At 39.5% G+C, this 18,376-nt stretch overlaps 1 protein-coding gene across 1 annotated transcript in view; it reads left to right on the top strand.

Annotated features, from left to right (window-relative positions):
• NAV2 (neuron navigator 2) overlaps positions 1-18,376 on the top strand; it is a 247,619-nt gene that overhangs the window by 116,411 nt on the left and 112,832 nt on the right. The window contains exons 8-9 of the mRNA XM_067296249.1: positions 14,118-15,216; positions 18,134-18,246. Of these exons, the coding sequence (XP_067152350.1) occupies positions 14,118-15,216; positions 18,134-18,246 (1,212 nt within the window). The remainder of the gene's footprint in view (positions 1-14,117; positions 15,217-18,133; positions 18,247-18,376) is intronic.

Raw genomic sequence — 18,376 nt, 5'->3', positions numbered from 1 at the left:
ATTATCAGCATTGTACTGAGCGACTACAGTTTTAGAAGTTCATCAAGGTCTGCTGTTGATTAGTTTGGAAACTATCTTGAAGTAACAGAGGGAAGCTTTTCAGAGACCACAGTGTGGTCTCTCTTTAAAGCAATCTAACAAGCTCCTGTGATGCCCTCCTGATCTGTTGAAAAGGTCACTGTAATGTTGGTAGCTAGTACAAGCTATTAAACAGCAGTTGTTATAATGACTCTTAGCATTTTGAATAGTATCTTTTACTAACCAAAGACTGAGTAGTCTTGAAGTATTCAAATGTGTGATATCTTATAGAAGAGAGAGTTAATACAAGTCCACAAAGCTAATTTGCAGCTGTTAGGATTCACTGTCTTCACGACACTGTCCGTGAAGTCAGTCACGGCAACCTATGGTGGTAAATGCACATGTTGCTAAATAGGACAGAAATGTGAAATTCAGCTTGGTATTTCAACCAATGATGTCCTTTATTTGCAGTATGTTACTGTGATTTCCAACTGAGAACTCTGATATACTTTGATTGATCTTGAAAAGGCATTGACCCTTTTTTGTGCAAACTGCCAGATCATCACTGAAATCAATTTTAACTGTGCCAAATGCACTAGCATTGAGCCCAGCTCTGTGAGGCTGTCATGAGAGCGTGGGGCAGAGGTGGAGGGGGGAAGTCTTTTTAACCAGGACTAGCCGAAAGATTAACTGTTCACCAGGGACAAAATTAAGTGGAAGTTTTGAGATGGAAAGATTATGCTTCGAACAGTGTATGGATGTCAGAAACCTGGAAAGTGATTTTATAGAATGAAACAGTTGGCGTATGCAACAGACAGCAGTAAGTTAAAGTTTGGTTGTTGTTTTGTTTTGGGTTTTTTTGACAATTGTAACTTCCTTCATGACTGAAAATCATTTGTATGGATTAGGAAAAAATCCCGTAGTTTGCCTTTTTGAAACAGTTACTTTCTTTCCTGTGCTATATACAGCTTGTTTTCAGTTTTCTTTTTAGTTTTCTCTTTCTTTGTAGAATTTGTATGAATCTAATGTTTACTTTTGATGTGTTGACTTTATAAGACTGTGCAAAAGTCACTAAGATGAAAAAGACTGCAAAAGTGAAAATTTTTTTCAAAGAGAGATAAGTGCATAAATTTTGAAACTAATTTAGTAAGTTATCCACCCTTTCAGATTTTTACTGTGAAATGAGTGTGATTTGCTCAACAAAATGAGAGTATAATAATGGCACAAATTTCAGTCTTTCCATTTTAAAAGTGCAGAAGTGTTTCATGTAGGTCAGGTGTGAAGTGAATAGCATATTCTGTTTAGTGGTTAGAGTGCTTGGTCTATGCTCATGCATACTGACAGTCAAGAAGTGCTAACTATTTGAGGGTAGTTAATAATGAAGTATGTGCTTTAGTGTAATAATGAAGTATGTGCTTTAATTTAAGCAACAGTGTAGATGATTTTATATTGCAAATAGTGTTTTTAGTGGCATTTTTAATGGACTAATTCTGAAAATCTGAGACCACATGGAGTATTTAATAAAAAATCATGTATATTTAAATAATAAATGTTTTTCAGGATAAAAGAGGACTTACCTTTTTCCTTTTTGAGAAAATGTCTTTTGGAGCTCCTTGTATCTTGTCCTGTTTGCTTTGAAAGTAATTTCTGACTGATGATTTTCCCTGTAAATCAGTCTGATGATAGAATTTGTTTACGTAATTTGTCTTGACAAATCCAGAATCTCAGATGAACAGATGCAGAATAGTTGGCATTTTTGATAGTTCTGCTGTGTGCACTACCAAAAAGCAGGTGCTGGAATAATCCTATCGTGTTTTCTAAATATACCTTCCATTGAAAGCATTTATCAAAAGTTCAATATGATCTTTTTATTCTTAAATACAGTACAGTGATCATAAGTCCTCCTTCTTATAATTTAATGGAAATCCATGAAAGATATTTCTGGTCCTTTATAATTACATTCTCAAATTTGTTTTTGGTTTATGTCACCATTGGGATTTACACAAAGATGAATCATCAGATCCTCTGATTACTCATTTGGGAATAAAGTACTTGGGTACTGCTCTCACTAAGGGGCATTGAGCTCCCAAAATATCCCAGCAGAAACTCTGAATAAGTTTTGTGTTGGTTACCATTCTGAATCAAAGGTTCTTGAGGGTGCCCTTTTTCCCTACAAAGGAAAGAGAATAGATTGTGTATGTAATTTTTCATTTGCAACAACTGTACTTACCATTAATTGCCTTCATTGGTCAGGACATGAAAAGGTGGAGGGAAGAGGAGATAGTAATTTCATCAGCATTGCTTCTTCCACAAGTCCTTGCTCTTCCTCCCCTTACTCATCACTTAAAGATTTGGTTAGGTCAGGCACAGAAAAGAGCTAGAGAACATCTGATTTTGGTTTGTGTGTTATTTGCAAGGGAAAACTTACATTGCAAAACTCAGGTTTGCCTGAATAGGGCTTGAATTCCGAGGTCTACAAGCCTTAGCTCATATATTTATGTTTAGCTTTTGTGTAAAAGAATTCACAATGGATGTTACAATGTTTATTTCTTGAGTATAATTTGTGCCTGTAATTTTAGAAACAGATTTTCTAGTATTTTGGGAAATGTGGTAGTTGTAGGTTTTCAGCTAATAGTTTGATTCCTAAAGATTACAATTACAGTTGTATAGGTGAAGTATACAGGGTTTCTCTTCATGAGTTGGGGATGATCCCTCAATGATGCTAGTGATTGACTTTCTCTGTGGGGCTGCCTACATTGAAGTTGAAGGTTTGGCTCATGTAAACCCATTTTAAACGGGTGATGGCAATGCAGACCTCTGCAAAGGCAACAGTAGTCCAGGATAATGGTATAACCCTTAGTCTAAAACTAGTTCCAGTTTCATTACACAAATTCAAGTCATAACTTTGCAGTGCAGATAAGCCTTCTATTTTAAGAACTGTGTTTAAAATTATGACAGCTTTGCAGCATATGTTATGTTTATAGAAGTATGTCCGTGAATAACCAGCAGATGTCATTTAATCTGTGCTCCAACTCTGAAGCTAAATCAACTGTGCCTATACCTGAGAAGTGTTCTGCTCTGAAATGTCTCATGACAGAGACTTAGCAATCACCTTAGTATATCTCTTCCAGTGTCCATTTAGTCTTGCAGCTAACTTTTTTTTTTAAATGAAATTAGAATTCTGCTGGGTTAAATTTAAGCACATTGTTGTTCTTCCTGCTGTTGAGGAACTTGGAGAAAAATTGATCTCTGTCCTGTTTATAACAGTCCTTACATATTTGAAGACTTGCAATGTCTTCCCTCAGTCTTCTCTTTTCTAGACTAAACAAGCTCTACTATTTCAATGTTCTTCTCATAAGTTATTTGTTATAAATCTCTTGTATGTCTAGATGATCTCTTCTGGCCTCGTTCCAGTCTATCAGCCTCTGTAGCTGAGGTGCTGGAGCTGGACACAGTACTCCACCTGAGGTCTTATCCTAATGCTGGCTAGGATGGAATAGTTACATTCTGTGTCTTACATATGATACTCATAATACGTTCCTGAATGACATTTTTTTTCCTTAGTGTCATATTATATATGTGTGCAATTGTGATCTACTGTAACTCTTTTCTGCTGTATTGCTGCATAGCTGATTATTTGACCTTTTATATCTATGCATTTAATTTCTCCTGTTTAGGTCTAGAACTTTCGGTAGACTTTAAAGAATGTAACCTTATTAACTATGACTATTTCTCCAGTTTATCAATGTATTAATGCCCTCTGTATTCCCCAAACAGAAGGTCACTGGCTTATGTTGTTAGGTGCACCTCATGAGAGTCATTAGTGTCACAGCTAGGCACAAACAGTCCTGGAGATTCCTGCAGAGCATTGGTGACAACTTCTTGACCCAGGTGGTGGAGGAGCCAACAAGGAGAGGTGTGCTGCTGGACCTCGTACTAACAAACAAAGAAGGACTGGTGGAAGATGTGAAGGTTGGGGGCTGCCTTGGCTGCAGTGACCATGAGATGGTGGAGTTCAGGATCCTGCGAGGAGGCAGCAGGGCACCAAGTAGGATCGCAACCCTGGACTTCAGGAGAGCAAACTTTGTCCTCTTCAGGGACCTACTTGGAGGAATCCCATGGGTGAGGGCCCTGGAAGGAAGGAGTGTTCAAGAGAGTTGGTTAATATTCAAACATCACTTCCTCCAGGCTCAAGAGCGGTGCATCCCTATGAGTAGGAAGTCAAGCAAAGGAGGCAGGAGACCTGCATGGATGAGCAAGGAGCTCCTGGCAAAACTCAACCAGAAGAAGGAAGTCTACAGAAAGTGGAAAGGGGGACAGGCCACTTGGGATGAATATAGGAATGTTGTCAGAGTATGCAGGGATGCGATGAGGAAGGCTAAGGCCTGTTTGGAATTAAATCTGGCTAGAGATGTCAAGGACAACAAGAAGGGCTTCTTCAAATACATCAGTAGCAAGAGGAAGACTAGGGAAAATGTGGGCCCTTTGCTGAATGGGGTGGGTGCCCTGGTGACGAAGGATGCAGAGAAGGCAGAGTTACTGAATGCCTTCTTTGCTTCAGTCTTTACTGGTCAGGCCAGCCCTCAGGAACCCCAGACCCTGGAGGCAAGAGAGAAAGTCTGGAGAGAGGAAGACTTTCCCTTGGTGGAGGAGGAGTGGGTTAGAGATCATTTAAGCAAACTTGACACCCACAAATCCATGGGCCCTGATGGGATGCACCCACGAGTGCTGAGGGAGCTGGCGGACATTATTGCTAAGCCACTCTCCATCATCTTTGAAAGGTCATGGAGAACAGGAGAGGTGCCCGAGGACTGGAAGAAAGCCAATGTCACCCCAGTCTTTAAAAAGGGCAAGAAGGAGGACCCAGGGAACTACAGGCCAGTCAGCCTCACCTCCATCCCTGGAAAGGTGATGGAGCAGCTCATCCTGGAAGCCATCTCCACGCATGTGGAGGAAAAGAAGGTGATCAGGAGTAGTCAGCATGGCTTCACCAAGGGGAAATCATGCCTGACCAATCTGATAGCCTTCTATGATGGAATGACTGGCTGGGTAGATGAGGGGAGAGCAGTGGATGTTGTCTACCTAGACTTCAGCAAGGCTTTTGACACTGTCTCCCATAGCATCCTCATAGACAAGCTCAGGAAGTGTGGGTTAGATGAGTGGACAGTGAGGTGGATTGAGAACTGGCTGAATGGCAGAGCTCAGAGAGTTGTGCTCAGTGGCACAGAGTCTAGTTGGAGGCCTGTAGCTAGCGGTGTCCCCCAGGGGTCAGTCCTGGGTCCAGTCTTGTTCAACTTCTTCATCAATGACCTGGATGAAGGCACAGAGTGCACCCTCAGCAAGTTTGCTGACGATACAAAACTGGGAGGAGTGGCCGATACGCCAGAGGGCTGTGCTGCCATTCAAAGAGACTTGGACAGGCTGGAGAGGTGGGCGGAGAGGAACCTCATGAAATTCAACAAAGGAAGTGCAGGGTCCTGCACCTAGGGAGGAATAACCCCATGCAGCAGTACAGCTTGGGGGTTGACCTGCTGGAAAGCAGCTCTGCTGAGAAGGACCTGGGAGTGCTGGTGGACACCAAGTTAAGCATGAGGCAGCAATGTGCCCTTGTGGCCAAGAAGGCCAATGGTATCCTGGGCTGCATCAGAAAGAGTGTTGCCAGCAGGTCGAGGGAAGTGATTCTCCCCCTCTACTCAGCCCTGGTGAGGCCACATCTGGAGTACTGCATCCAGTTCTGGGCTCCCCAGTACAAGAGGGATGTGGCACTACTGGAGCAAGTCCAGCGAAGGGCCACAAAGATGATTAGGGGACTGGAGCATCTCTCTTATGAGGAAAGGCTGAGAGAGCTGGGCCTGTTTAGTTTGGAGAAGAGAAGGCTGAGAGGAGATCTTATCAATGTGTACAAGTATCTGAAGGGAGGGTGTCGAGAGGATGGGGCCAGACTCTTTTCAGTGGTGCCGAGCGACAGGACGCGAGGCAATGGGCACAAACTGAAACACAGACACTTCCATCTTAACATGAAGAAAAACTTTTTCACTGTGAGGGTGACAGAGCAGTGGAACAGGTTGCCCCGAGAGGTGGTGGAGTCTCCTTCTCTGGAGATATTCAGAATGCGCCTGGATGCAATCCTGTGCAATGTGCTCTAGGTGAGCCTGCTTGAGCAGGGGGGTTGGACTAGATGATCTCCAGAGGTCCCTTCCAACCTCAGTGATTCTGTGATTCTGTGATTCTGTGATTAGTGTCAAACGAAATACTTTTCTTCGGGCAACTGACAAGTATATCCTGGGGTATTGCAGCCTCTCACTTTTCTAATCAAATACAGTTTTGAAAAAAGTGGCTCATCTTAGTTAATCTTTAACAACATATTTATATTGGGTGTTTGCCCATATGACAGACTTCCAAAGTAAAAGAAGCCGTACAGCACATTTATAGGGCAAGATACAAGTATGCAGTAAATCATATCCATGTTTAATCCTACAGCGGTTTAACTGGGTGAATTTGGCATTTCAAAGTATGTCCTCTTACCTAAACAAAGAGTGGCTGAAGGTTAAATGCAACTGAAATGGAGCTGTACAATATCACAAAACTTAGCCATAGGTGGTATAAGCTTTAGGATTGTTTAAAACAAGACAAAATTGTTTTTAAAAAAGTTTTTGAAAAAAAATAAGAAAGTTAGCAAATGACATGTTCTTAACTGTACAATTCATGAGGATAAAAGCACTGAGCTTAGAAGTAAAATGTAACCTTGAAAGTCAGCTTCTCATCCAGTGTACATCTGCATAGCTCCATTGAAAACGGTGAAACTACACTAATTTTTACCAGCTGAAGAGCTGGCCCAGCATTTCATGGCCTTTACAGTTCCTAGATGTCTCCTTTTAAAATAAATATTTACAATTTCTTGTAAATTTATTGCTGGGTGAATTGTGCCAGAGGAACAGCCATGGAAACTAGTTCACTATTAAATCATAGGAAAGAAAACAGAAGTAGTACTATATCCCAGATTTCTCCTGTAAGTGCCAGTATGCTTCTACCACACCAGCAGAAGCCTCCTCTCTCTATTTCAGCCTCTCTCGTCCCTTCTATCTGTGGCTTCTTTGATGAGCCTTTTGTCTTTTCCTTGTCCATAACCAAATGTACCGAAAGATTTGGACTAGCACTGTAGAACTACTACCACCTCCAAAGTGGGTAAGTCTAAAGCCATGGCCCAATCCTTCATTACTGTAACAAACAGTAGGCTGTTACCTGCATGCTGTCCTGATTTCAAATACCTGCTGCTGCAGATTTCCCACCAGCAAATATAATGGACTCAACAGAGCTTTCTTTCTTCAAGTCTTGCTTATAATATGCTATCATTCTTTCCTTCAAAGCAGGCTGTAGCTTTGCCCAGTGATCCAGTAAATGCTAAAAAACAAATAAATAATGTTCAGGCTGACACTGTTCCACCGGTGACTGTTCCATGAGGGGAAGATGAAGTTACTGATTCTCTTTTTTCCACTCCTACTATCGAAATTTTGGTAACACAGCTAGATCAGGGAGCACAGAGCAGTTTCATTGACCAGAGAGATGGGATGAAAAAGATCCTGGTGTGTATAAAGTGATATGTGTCTGTCAGCTGTTTTTGATATACTAATTTAATAGATATGTGTGTATTTTTGTACATTTATATATTGGTATTAAGTACTGGTAGTTCTACAGACAGCTATTTGATTTGACTCATCTGTTTAAATATATAATATGCATGTTCAGGAATGCATTGATATTTGCCACTTTACAACTGGACAGTTGTATGACTTCTCAATGAGCAGAGCAAGACATTTCTTAGTTAAAAAGTAGTTTAGCTTGATGTTCATGATTGACTTGTCAGTGGGTGTTTTATTAGATATTTTTTCCATTAAAAATCTGACTACTTTTCTACCTCTGTGGTCATTCCAAGCCCAAACTGGAGCCACTGCTGATATTGAAACAGGCCAATAGACAATATTTCCTAAGAGTACTTTTCAGACCACCAATATGTATATGGTGTATTTCATATTGTTAGCATAGATGTTTCAGGTTGAGACTACTAAGTGTACATATTGCCCACTCCATTTGGTGAGGTGAAAGACTCAGTAACAGCTCCTTGCCTGGAATTCATTAATGCTTTTCAATAACTCTGTTATAAGAAATCCTGGGGGATAAGTTCATATAAATAAGGAGGAAAAAAACTAATGAACAAACAAGAATAGTATTTGTCTAGGATTTAATTGAAAGTGCTGCTTATTTTGACTGGCATAGTTAACTTGGTTTCATTATTTTATAATTGTGTAACTGGTATGTGGTCAATAGAGGTCCCTCCAACCTTGTTCTTAGGCAGTCATGTGAACAGCATTTTGAATTTTACAGTAACTGAACAAAAACAACATCAAATTCAAGTGTCTTACTCAGTTATGTGAAGACAATAGGAGAAAAGGATTGCCTGTGCTCCAGTTCTGTTTCCCTTCAGCTCAGCAAAAATGCTGAGTCTTGGTAACATGAACCAGTAAACAACAGAACTGTTGTCTCACGTACTGAAGCTCTGTTTGAGCACTGGAGGCTTTATAGAAATGTGAAAGTTTAGTGACTGACATTTCCACAGACTTTGGTACTGGTTTTCAGAAGTACTGAATACACAGAACTGCTACTGAGGTTACAGATAAAGCTTATGTCATGGGGGCTGAAGAAGTGGTTAAGATGGAAGGAAGTAAAACTTAATATGTTAAGCAGTAAAGGTAATTTTTGTCCCGTTCTAAAATAAATTGAAGTACCTCTAGAGGCAAAGCCAGTGGATAGAAATTTAAGGAACCAATTCCACTCAGCTTGGTGAAGTTTTTGTCCTCAGCAAAGCAAAATGTTTCCTATCCAGTCTTCTCTCAGTTTACACAGAATTTCCCTATCTGGTAAACTCTGCTTTTATGAAAATTTTTTTTGTTGCTTTTTGTTGTGGCCCAGAGTAGAAAAAACAATGCAAGCGTTCAGCCGTCTTTCCAGTGAAGGCTGTGCTTCTTCCCATATCCCTGAACCAGTAAAGTCAGCCAGTCTATTCAGCAGGCCTATAGCTCTCTAAAGTCAATAGCGTTACAACTGAAATATAAACTTCTGTGAATCAGAAAGGTTTTGCTTATTTTGATGAAGGACTGCGTGCCCTTTGTTCTTGCTAGGAATGCTCTGCTCAACCTGCTCTTGTTTTTGATTATAGAAAAATTCTGATTTTTTTTTTTTTTAAGTTGGCTCCTGGCAGAAATACAGACGTTTCCATACTTCAGGGGTTGCTAAGCATGATAAATCACCACTGACGAAGATATAGCTCAGCTAAAAAGCTTTTCTTTGTAGGACTGCTTATTCATAGTACTTTGAAGGAGAGTCTTCTGGTGGGTGGATGGGAAGGGTCAAGACTCACCAATTATTCTCTACATGGGAAATGATGAAGCTGGCACAGTGGTTTCTACAGTTCTGGCACTATAATGTCATACAGCAGATCTGCTTTTACTTCCTAAATTAGAATTTGATTGTGGATTTGCTTTTAAATTAGAGTTATCTAATCTATGGGCTGGACTAAAGATGTATCTTTTCATGAGAACTTTTTATTTTTCCCATAGCTGTGAAATAAAAAATGACAGCTTATTCATTTTAAAATGAATAAAAATACTGTTAAGTTCTTGACCTTTCTAAGGAGAAGTAACTGTGAAAACATCCTTTGTCTTCATGCTGCCTTTCATGCTTATAATGCTTGTTTTTGAAAGTTTTCATTTATAGCAAATCAGAGTACACTTACTTAGACTTAACTTGACAAATGATGGGAAATTGCATATATTTTCTCCAGACCTTCTTATAATGTAAGCTCTCAAAGACTTCAGTGGAAGATTTAAATCATAAGCTTTTAGACTCTCTTTTTTCATCACAAATGGCTAGGTTTGCAGATGCAGTTAAGACTTTACAGGAGCAGCTGAAATCAGATTTACCCATGCTACAGTGCGTATTGGCATTGGAACTAGACCACCAACATCTTTTTAACAGGAACACTAGGAACAAAATAGATTCCAGGCCAACATTTGACTTTGAAAAGAGGAAAGAGATCATTATTTATCGTAGACTGTAGCTTGGTTTTGAAACATTTCTTTTATAGTCAGTTTTAGTTAATGCAGGTTGCTGAAGAAAGAAAATATCTCCCTCACAAAGGAGCACGTGGGAAATAATAAGCTTATTAATAGAATGCATGAAACCTGCTCTCCTTTTCATGAAAGGAGGGCCTATGCTATGCTGAATAAAACTTTCTCCTTTGCATGCTGATGTATTATACACATATTGATGTTACTGCTTCATTAGGAAACCTAGCATTTGAATCTACATTCTGGCAGCAGAACCCCTTTTGTTTACCAAGGGAAGACATTGGTCTTAGGAGTAAAAGAGCCAGCAGACTTGTTTGTGAGAAAGAGATGGAGGATCTTAAAAGACTGAAGTTTTCTGAAGTTGAAGCTGTTTTTCATGAAAGAGTTTTACTGTCAACCTCTTTTTCTTGCATTAACTTTGTATGTTACAAAGTAACAAAGACTGGAGGACTTTGAATTTCCAGTTTCACTGTATTTGACCTTAGTATAAATCAAAATCCACCATACTCGTGTAAGCAAATATCTTCTTTCCTTTTCTGATGTCGAGCCAGTTGACATATATTTATATTTAAGAGTTTCTAAATATTTTTCATTGATATCAGACATGCAGAATCCAACCTTTTTAAAGATCATTTCTGGAAAATGTTACGTGCAAACACTGAAAACCATATTAATGTCCTCATATGTTCTTTTTCTGTTTGTTATAGTCATAATACTGTGGTCCTTATTCTCATTTCTCTGAAGCCTGTAAATTAGGAGTAACTCTCTAAATGGAATTGCATTAGAATCATTCTACACCACTGGTGTGTGTGTGTAGAGGTTGGGGAACACTATTTAAAAAAAAAAAAGGTACATTTTGTTCAATGACCAAACCAAATTAAAAAAAAAATCTGAAAACATTCTGAGAAAGGAGAAATGAAAAAGTTCTTGATTTTTTTTTCTTTTAGAAAGAAATTTTGAGAAATGCTTTTGCCTTGAAAAAAAAAGGTGCTATTTCCAAAACAACATTTTCCCCAAAAGTCCAAGGATTAGAGCACTCGCCTAGGCTGTTAGGATGAAGTTCACTTCCCAAGTGAACTGACATCTTCCATTCACTTTCAAGAAAACATTGTAGGGCTCATATGAAGGCTGTTTTGATGTGGGCTGCCTTCAGTTTCTGCTTCCACAGTTGAGCTGAGGTGTTTGAGGTAGAGGAAGACCTCATAGCTAGGTTATGGAGCAGAACCTGGTACTCGGGTAACTCTTTTCTCAGGCATGGCTCTAAGCCTGCAAGTTGCCGCTCAAGTCAAGGCTCTTGAAATGAGCTCTGAAATCTACTGAATGCAGAATGGCTTTCTTTACACAAATACAACTTACCTTGTTTGTATTTGTTTCAAACTTTTGTTTAAGAAGTTTTTTGAAAAGTACACACATCTTTTACAAATACGTTCCTTTGGCTGCGTTTTTGGGCTGAATGCCATCTCACCCCAAACTGGGTTTGCCTTGTAGGCAGATGATGCATACGTTACACTACCTGACTCTGCAAACAGCTTTTCCTTCACTTCTTGCTGCCTTGTATATGTACAGGTAGAACAATAAGCACTACTTTGTAAATGGCTTTCTTACCAGTGCATTTCAATCTGTCACCCTTATATTGTCCGGGTCCATTTCCCCATTACTCCTTGTGTTGGTATGATTAATATATCATGATTAATATGTTTAATATGATGATAGTATATGATTAATGTGTTACACTTCATCCCTAGACCCAACTCTAAACTTATCCCATGTTTGTTCACAAATCACAGACGGCTCTGTTGATTTATGGGCGTGTGTACGCTTTGTGTCAAGATTTGTTTATCACTATAAGACCAGAACACATTCAGACTGTGACTTTTCAATTTCTCCAGAAGGATCTAGACCCTGAGATGGGCAATTACTTGCTTTTCAAGTGAAGCTAAACAAATTAATCATAAATGACATATTACTGGGAGTTTGATGAAGCTTTCATTACCTTGCTAGGTGTCTTTTGTTGAACGCAGAATGAGACAAAGGCTTACTTGTTCCGAGTTTACAAAAGGACAATGGGGCAATGTTGCAATCAGGAGTAGATTTTGATAGATGGAAGGACTTCTGGAGATAAAAATAATTTAAAAAAACAGCAATGTACTGTAAGAAGCATGCAGGAAAAAGCAATGGTGCACAGCTTTTCAAAGCAGAGGGAGTGACATTTTCAACAGCTTCTAAAGTACTTCTGACCTTCCTTCCTTTCTCCTGCCGGCAGGCAGGGCACCATGATGGGGGAGGTTATTGCTTTCTTTCCCACTGGAGTTGGTGCAACTCCTACACAACCACTTCTTCAGCCCTCCTTAATGCATCTGGTTGAGTTTAGCAGGCTGGGGCAGAGCAACTACAGGACCAGATGGCATTACTGTTTGGGACATTCGGTGGCTTGATTTTTCCTTCTCTACTAGAGTAAAACAGGAGTCATAATGCCCTTGAAGTCAGCAGACTAGCACTAAAGTAGAAGAAGTACAACTCCTTTATGTGCCTGTAAACCAGCAATTGCTTCCTTCCATCTCCATGGGGATAGTTTTCCATAGGAAAAGGGCTAGCAAGACGAGCCAATATAGTTACTGGTTAATAACAGAGTCCTGGAAATCTTCCAACTTCAGTAATATTTTTTGAAAGTGTCATTAATTCGTGCTATCCTACTTAGTACGTAATCGTGTAAAACAACTGAGTTTATTATTAAAGAATCTCTAATACTCTTAGAAATCTGATTCTCTGCTAAGTCATGAAGATGTATGTGCTTTAAATCTTTGGTAGATCTGGTTTGGATCAGAGATGAGAGGTTAACAGGGCCGTATCTTCAGTGAGCAGCTGAAAGTGAAGTAAAACAGTCCCTGTGTGGTTGCAGCAGTTCATGATTTGCAGGACTGAATTCACAGAGCTGCTCATGCTGCCGAAAATGTACGCTCTCAACTGCTGTTGATTTTTAAATTAAAAAAAAAGCAGCTTTATACACAGTTTACTTTATTGCTAGAGGGCAGGGAAATATAGGTAAGAGCCGTTAATCCCCAGCAGGCTGCTGGGCAGGCGAACAGACAAAGATGGCAAAAGTTAATTAGAAACATGAGCAGTTTAACAGAAAACATATTTGTGATAATTGAGAGAGCAACGTCTCCAGAAAGGAAACTTTGCAGAGAGAAACTTCAGAGGAGAAGTGGCCACTGGTAGGTGAGTGTGATTTTTCAAGCTCTCTTTAGGCTCTGAACTAATTTCTTAGGAAGAACAAATAACGTTCAAAGGACAAAATAAATGACAGATTTGCTCTCACCGAGGGGGAGGGCTTACACTTACTGCCACTCATTTCTCTTACAGCTGGATTAAGTTATGTGATAACATATTATCTAGGTTCATTGCATAGGGGCACAATTGGTTTTATGTTTGTATATGGATTTTGCTTCTATTTTTGTGCATATGAAGATTTGAATGCTCCCCCAAGTGAAACAACTTCAGTTTTATTTTTCTTCTTACTTCTGCATTTTTATATGTTTGAGGTTTTTCTAAGAATTGAACTTGGACAGCAAAAATTTTGCCAAAGCAGAGGGAAGCCTTAGAAAATAATACTGTGTTTTTGCTAATGAAAAAGTATTATGGACTTAATAAGGGAAACACATTGCAAAACACATTTTTGGTTTGAATTGGAGAAAGAAATTGGAGAAAGATTCTTTTTTTCTTCTTTTTTTTTTTTGAAACAGCAAGTAAGTAAATGTAAATTACATAGTGGGAGTTTGTTGCTGCTTGTTCTGCTGGGTAGGAGAAAAATAACTGGGTTTTATTTTGTTTAAGTAATACTGATGTTTAACGTAGTGATACGTGTGTCTCTTTTTAACGTTCTTCGTATGAAGTTCCTGATCTTTCATTACAGAAGGAAATCTCAGACTAGCTTTAATACCAGACACTACCGTATTTTGTTGGGTTTTTTTTCAGAGTCTGCAGATAGTACAGCCTTCCAGCCCACAAGAATGAATGAAAATGTATCATCTTCAGTTCAAAGCTGCAGCAGTACTCTTGGTTGCAATAACTCCTCAGCCATCCCTCAGCCCAGCTCTGCTATTAAACCTTGGCGCAGCAAATCCCTTAGTGCTAAGCACACAGCTACGTCTTCCATGTTATCCATAAAGCAGCCAGTATCAGAGCCTCCAAAGCCACCTTCAGAAATGGTCAAAACAGCTCCCAATAGTCAAAAATCCATGCTTGAAAAATTAAAACTCTTCAATAGCAAAGGAGGCTCCAAAGCAGGAGGGACAACACTTGAGTGTTCAGGATCTCGGGAGAATATCTGTGAAAAGCTAGAGACACTTCCCACCTTTGAGGAAAGTGAAGAAATTGATGCCACAAATCAGAATGTGAACAATCCAGGACCAATGTCCAGCAGTCCCAAAATTGCTCTCAAGGGAATTGCACAAAGAACTTTTAGCCGGGCACTGACTAATAAGAAAAGTTCTCCAAAGGGTAATGAGAAGGATAAAGAGAAACAGAAAGAGAAAGAAAAGGATAAAACTAAAGACATTGCAAAAAGAACATCCATCACTGAAAAGCTGGACATAAAAGAGGAGCCAAAAGAAGAACAGACAGCACTAGCAACAACAGAGATGCCAAAAAAGTCCTCAAAGATTGCAAGCTTTATCCCTAAAGGAGGAAAGCTGAATAGTGCCAAGAAGGAGGCCTCTGCCCCTTCACACAGTGGAATACCAAAACCAGGAATGAAAAACACCACAGGGAAATCCTCAAGTGCCCCAGTTTCTGCAAAAGAAAGTGAGAGAAGCCGCAGTGGGAAACCTGGCTCAGGGCTCTCTCATCAGAAGTCTCAGCTAGACAGCAGGAATTCCAGTTCCTCTTCAAGTTTAGCCTCTTCAGAAGGAAAAGGAATAGGAGGTCTCAACAGTAGCAACAGCAGCCAAGCTGTCAATGGACCAGCAACTACGATACAAACTACAGGAAGCAATACTGTGAGTGTTCAGCTACCTCATCCCCAACAGCAATATAACCACCCGAACACTGCCACAGTAGCTCCATTTATGTACAGGTATGGTTAACTCTTCAAACATACCGTTTTGAACATGATATTTGTATAGGAAGATTCATTTGTGATGCCTTTGTGGGAGGGTGAGGGAAGAAAGTGATGTAGATGCCACATCATGTAAAGCTTTTTTGCTTTGAGAAAGGACAATTTATACATTCACACAAAAATTATTGTTAAAGGCAATCAGACTGAGATGTGTAAGAAGTTCTGGTAGATAAGAAGGGGAATAATTGTATCTGACACTACTAATAGCCAACATCAGAACGCTGCCTCCTTGGTGTCTAACTACTGCTTTTGCCTTTTTCTCATACTGCATGGCTTAGGTTTGTTTTATACATCATGGGCTTAAAAGTTACAGTAGTACCAGGTAGTTTGACGCACGCATACTCATTCTCTTAAGTGTGGCTAACAGTGGTGAAGCTGCCTTGGTATAAGCAGTGTTGGGAAATCTTAAAGAAAAAAAAAAACCTATAGGTAAGACAGAACAAGAGCATGTCCCCTCCTCTATGCTTACATTTACCCTGAATGAAGTAAGCATAGGAAAAGCCATATGGGGTCACACCTTACCTCCATCTAGTCCAACATCTTCTGTTTGGCAATAGCAGTGCAGGATACCTAGGGAAGAGTATAAGAAGAGGGAAAACAATAATGAGGCTTCCTGAGGAGGTGCTCCCAAACTTGACCATGGTATAAGAAATTCTTGAGTCAGGTGGTGGGGTTTTTGTTTTTCACAGCCACCTGCTAGTTTCCTTTGATACCCCTTAACTCTTACATAGGGAGAGACTGCAAACAGTTGTTCTCTCATCATCTTCATGCTGCTCATGATTTCATAGACCATTATCCTTCCCTAAAGGAGTGTACCTTATAGGCTAAAATGTCCTAGCCTGTTTAGTTACTTCCTGTACAGCTGATGTCCTTACACTTCGGGCATCTTTGTTGCCTTTTTCTATGATTTTTCAATTTTACTATATGCTTTTTTGCCTTTGATCTGTTGGAAGGTGTAGTGTAAGAGATGGTTGACCACAGTCCATTTTTTTTAAATAAAAGAGAATGTAAATGAAATGAACCCGAAGCAGGAGGATACAGAACTATTTCTCAGGCCTGGGTAGGAATGCAAAATGGGAAAAGTGACCTTGTGTCTTCTGACCCTTTGGGTGCTGAGCTGCAGGCAAAGTGAGATTGTTTCTGCTTGTATGTATGGAATAAAATGTTAGGTTTCCTTCTGGTATGCAATGAATGACATGAAAATGTGCCAGCTGGTAAAAATCAACCTGGTGAAAATCTGTATTAATATTACGTGTTCTGGATATCCATTGTTCTCGTGTCCATTTTTATCAGCATTTTTGTCACATCTTTGGCTGGTGGTGGGACCTACCACTAATAATTTTTTAAAATTTGAGTTGGAAATTGCTAGTGCAGTTTGTACTATTTTAATCCATAACTAAAATAGAAATTGTCAGTTGCTTTGTTTATTCCTCGTAACATGCAAAGATGTGTTCATGATGTGTTGGGTTATTATATGTTTATGACTACCATGTCCTGTCAATAGCTAAAGCAAAAAGCACTCTATTTGGTGTTGATCTCAAGTAGTTTGAATATAAATAACATCTGAAGTGTAAAAGCAGATGCAAACCATATATTTGCTGTAATCCAAACACACTGATAAACTCTAGGTAATATTTATTTGACCTTCTATAAAGAACAGTTATTCAGCTATCTATTGGCAGCTGGAGGAAAGAGCTGAGAACTTAAAAAGTCTTTACTTTTCAGCAGTGGAAGAAAAAGGCCAATTGGTATCATCTTGTTGGCTTTGAAAAGAGAGAGGAAACTCAAATTATGTTGATTCACAAGGCAAATGTATAGTATTATTATAGTTTTACTATTCAGATGCTTTTTCTTATCTGCAAAATGCAACTGTAGGGGATAGTTGTATCTTCTTTGGTTTTCTGGGATTCTGCTCTGTGATCAGGCCTCTCAGCTACCTCCTCGCCTGGTTATTCACAGCTATGTCAGATTCCCTGGTGTGCATCTAGGGTTCAAACAGCAGTTGTAGGGAGGGGAAATGAGTGCAAAGTGCCAAAGTTAATGGGTTGCAGCAGCAATCTCAGGTTTTCTCTGATATGAATTAAGGTTACTTTAGGCTAAACTTCTCTGCTGCCTGTAGACTTACTTTTCTGTTTTTTTATGTTAAAAAAAAGAGAGAGAGAGAGAAATTATTTCTTTTGTATGGTGTCAACTGAAATCAAGATAAGTCAAGTAATTGTCTGCTGTGTCCTCTCTTTTGTAGAGTGCTCCTGCTTTTGACAGGAAAATGTCCAGCTGCTTGTTGATGTGACTCTAAGAGCAAAGCATAGGGCAACTAGTAAAATGAAATGAGTCCAGATATCTTAGATCAGAGAGAAGATTCTTATGAACCTTTTATTTCATGATAGCTGTAATGTCAGACCACAAACTGGAGTTTGAAGTTAGTTTTATCCATTCATTTATTTTAAAATAAAAATGAGACATGGTGCTAGTTATGGAAGGAAGATCTGGAGAAGTGGAGCACACCATCATGCACTACCTGCTTTGTGTTTGTGTAATACAGACTTTATTAGAGAGAATCAGAGTAATAGCCACAACACATGATGTTAGTGAGAATTAAAATTTAGCTGGAAATCCAAGCTTCTTAGGGCCCTATCTGAAAAGCTGTGAACCTTATATTTGACTATGAATTTTTTATTTTTTACAGCTGAGTGCTTGTTTCCATTTCTAGGACATAGTTCAACATGGGACTAATGAATTATGTAAAGGCAGTCTGCTGCTCTATTCTGGAGAAAAAGACAGAGTGGCTGATGGCGGGCACAGTTGTTTAGTTGCTTTAGTTGAGATACTTTTGATTGTGAGTGACTGCACATCTCTGTTTTGTTTTGCCTTTTAGATCACAGACAGACAACGAAGGGAATGTAACAGCTGAGGCCAGCACAGGAGGGGTCAGCATGGATTCGACGCTTTACGTCAAAACTGGACAGCCTGGGCTCGAAGACCTCTCAGGTGTGTGTGGCAACATAACTTCCTAACTGTGATCTAGTCAAATAAGAATGGGCTAAAAAGCTGAAACAAGTTGGAAATCAGGAGCTCCCTCTTTGGGGGGAATCTGATTTGTTTTTATTTGGAGGGCTTT

This window comes from Apteryx mantelli, chromosome 4 (assembly GCF_036417845.1).
Source record: "Apteryx mantelli isolate bAptMan1 chromosome 4, bAptMan1.hap1, whole genome shotgun sequence".
NCBI classification, from domain to species: domain Eukaryota; kingdom Metazoa; phylum Chordata; class Aves; order Apterygiformes; family Apterygidae; genus Apteryx; species Apteryx mantelli.
This window is presented reverse-complemented; position numbering and strand designations above follow the sequence as displayed.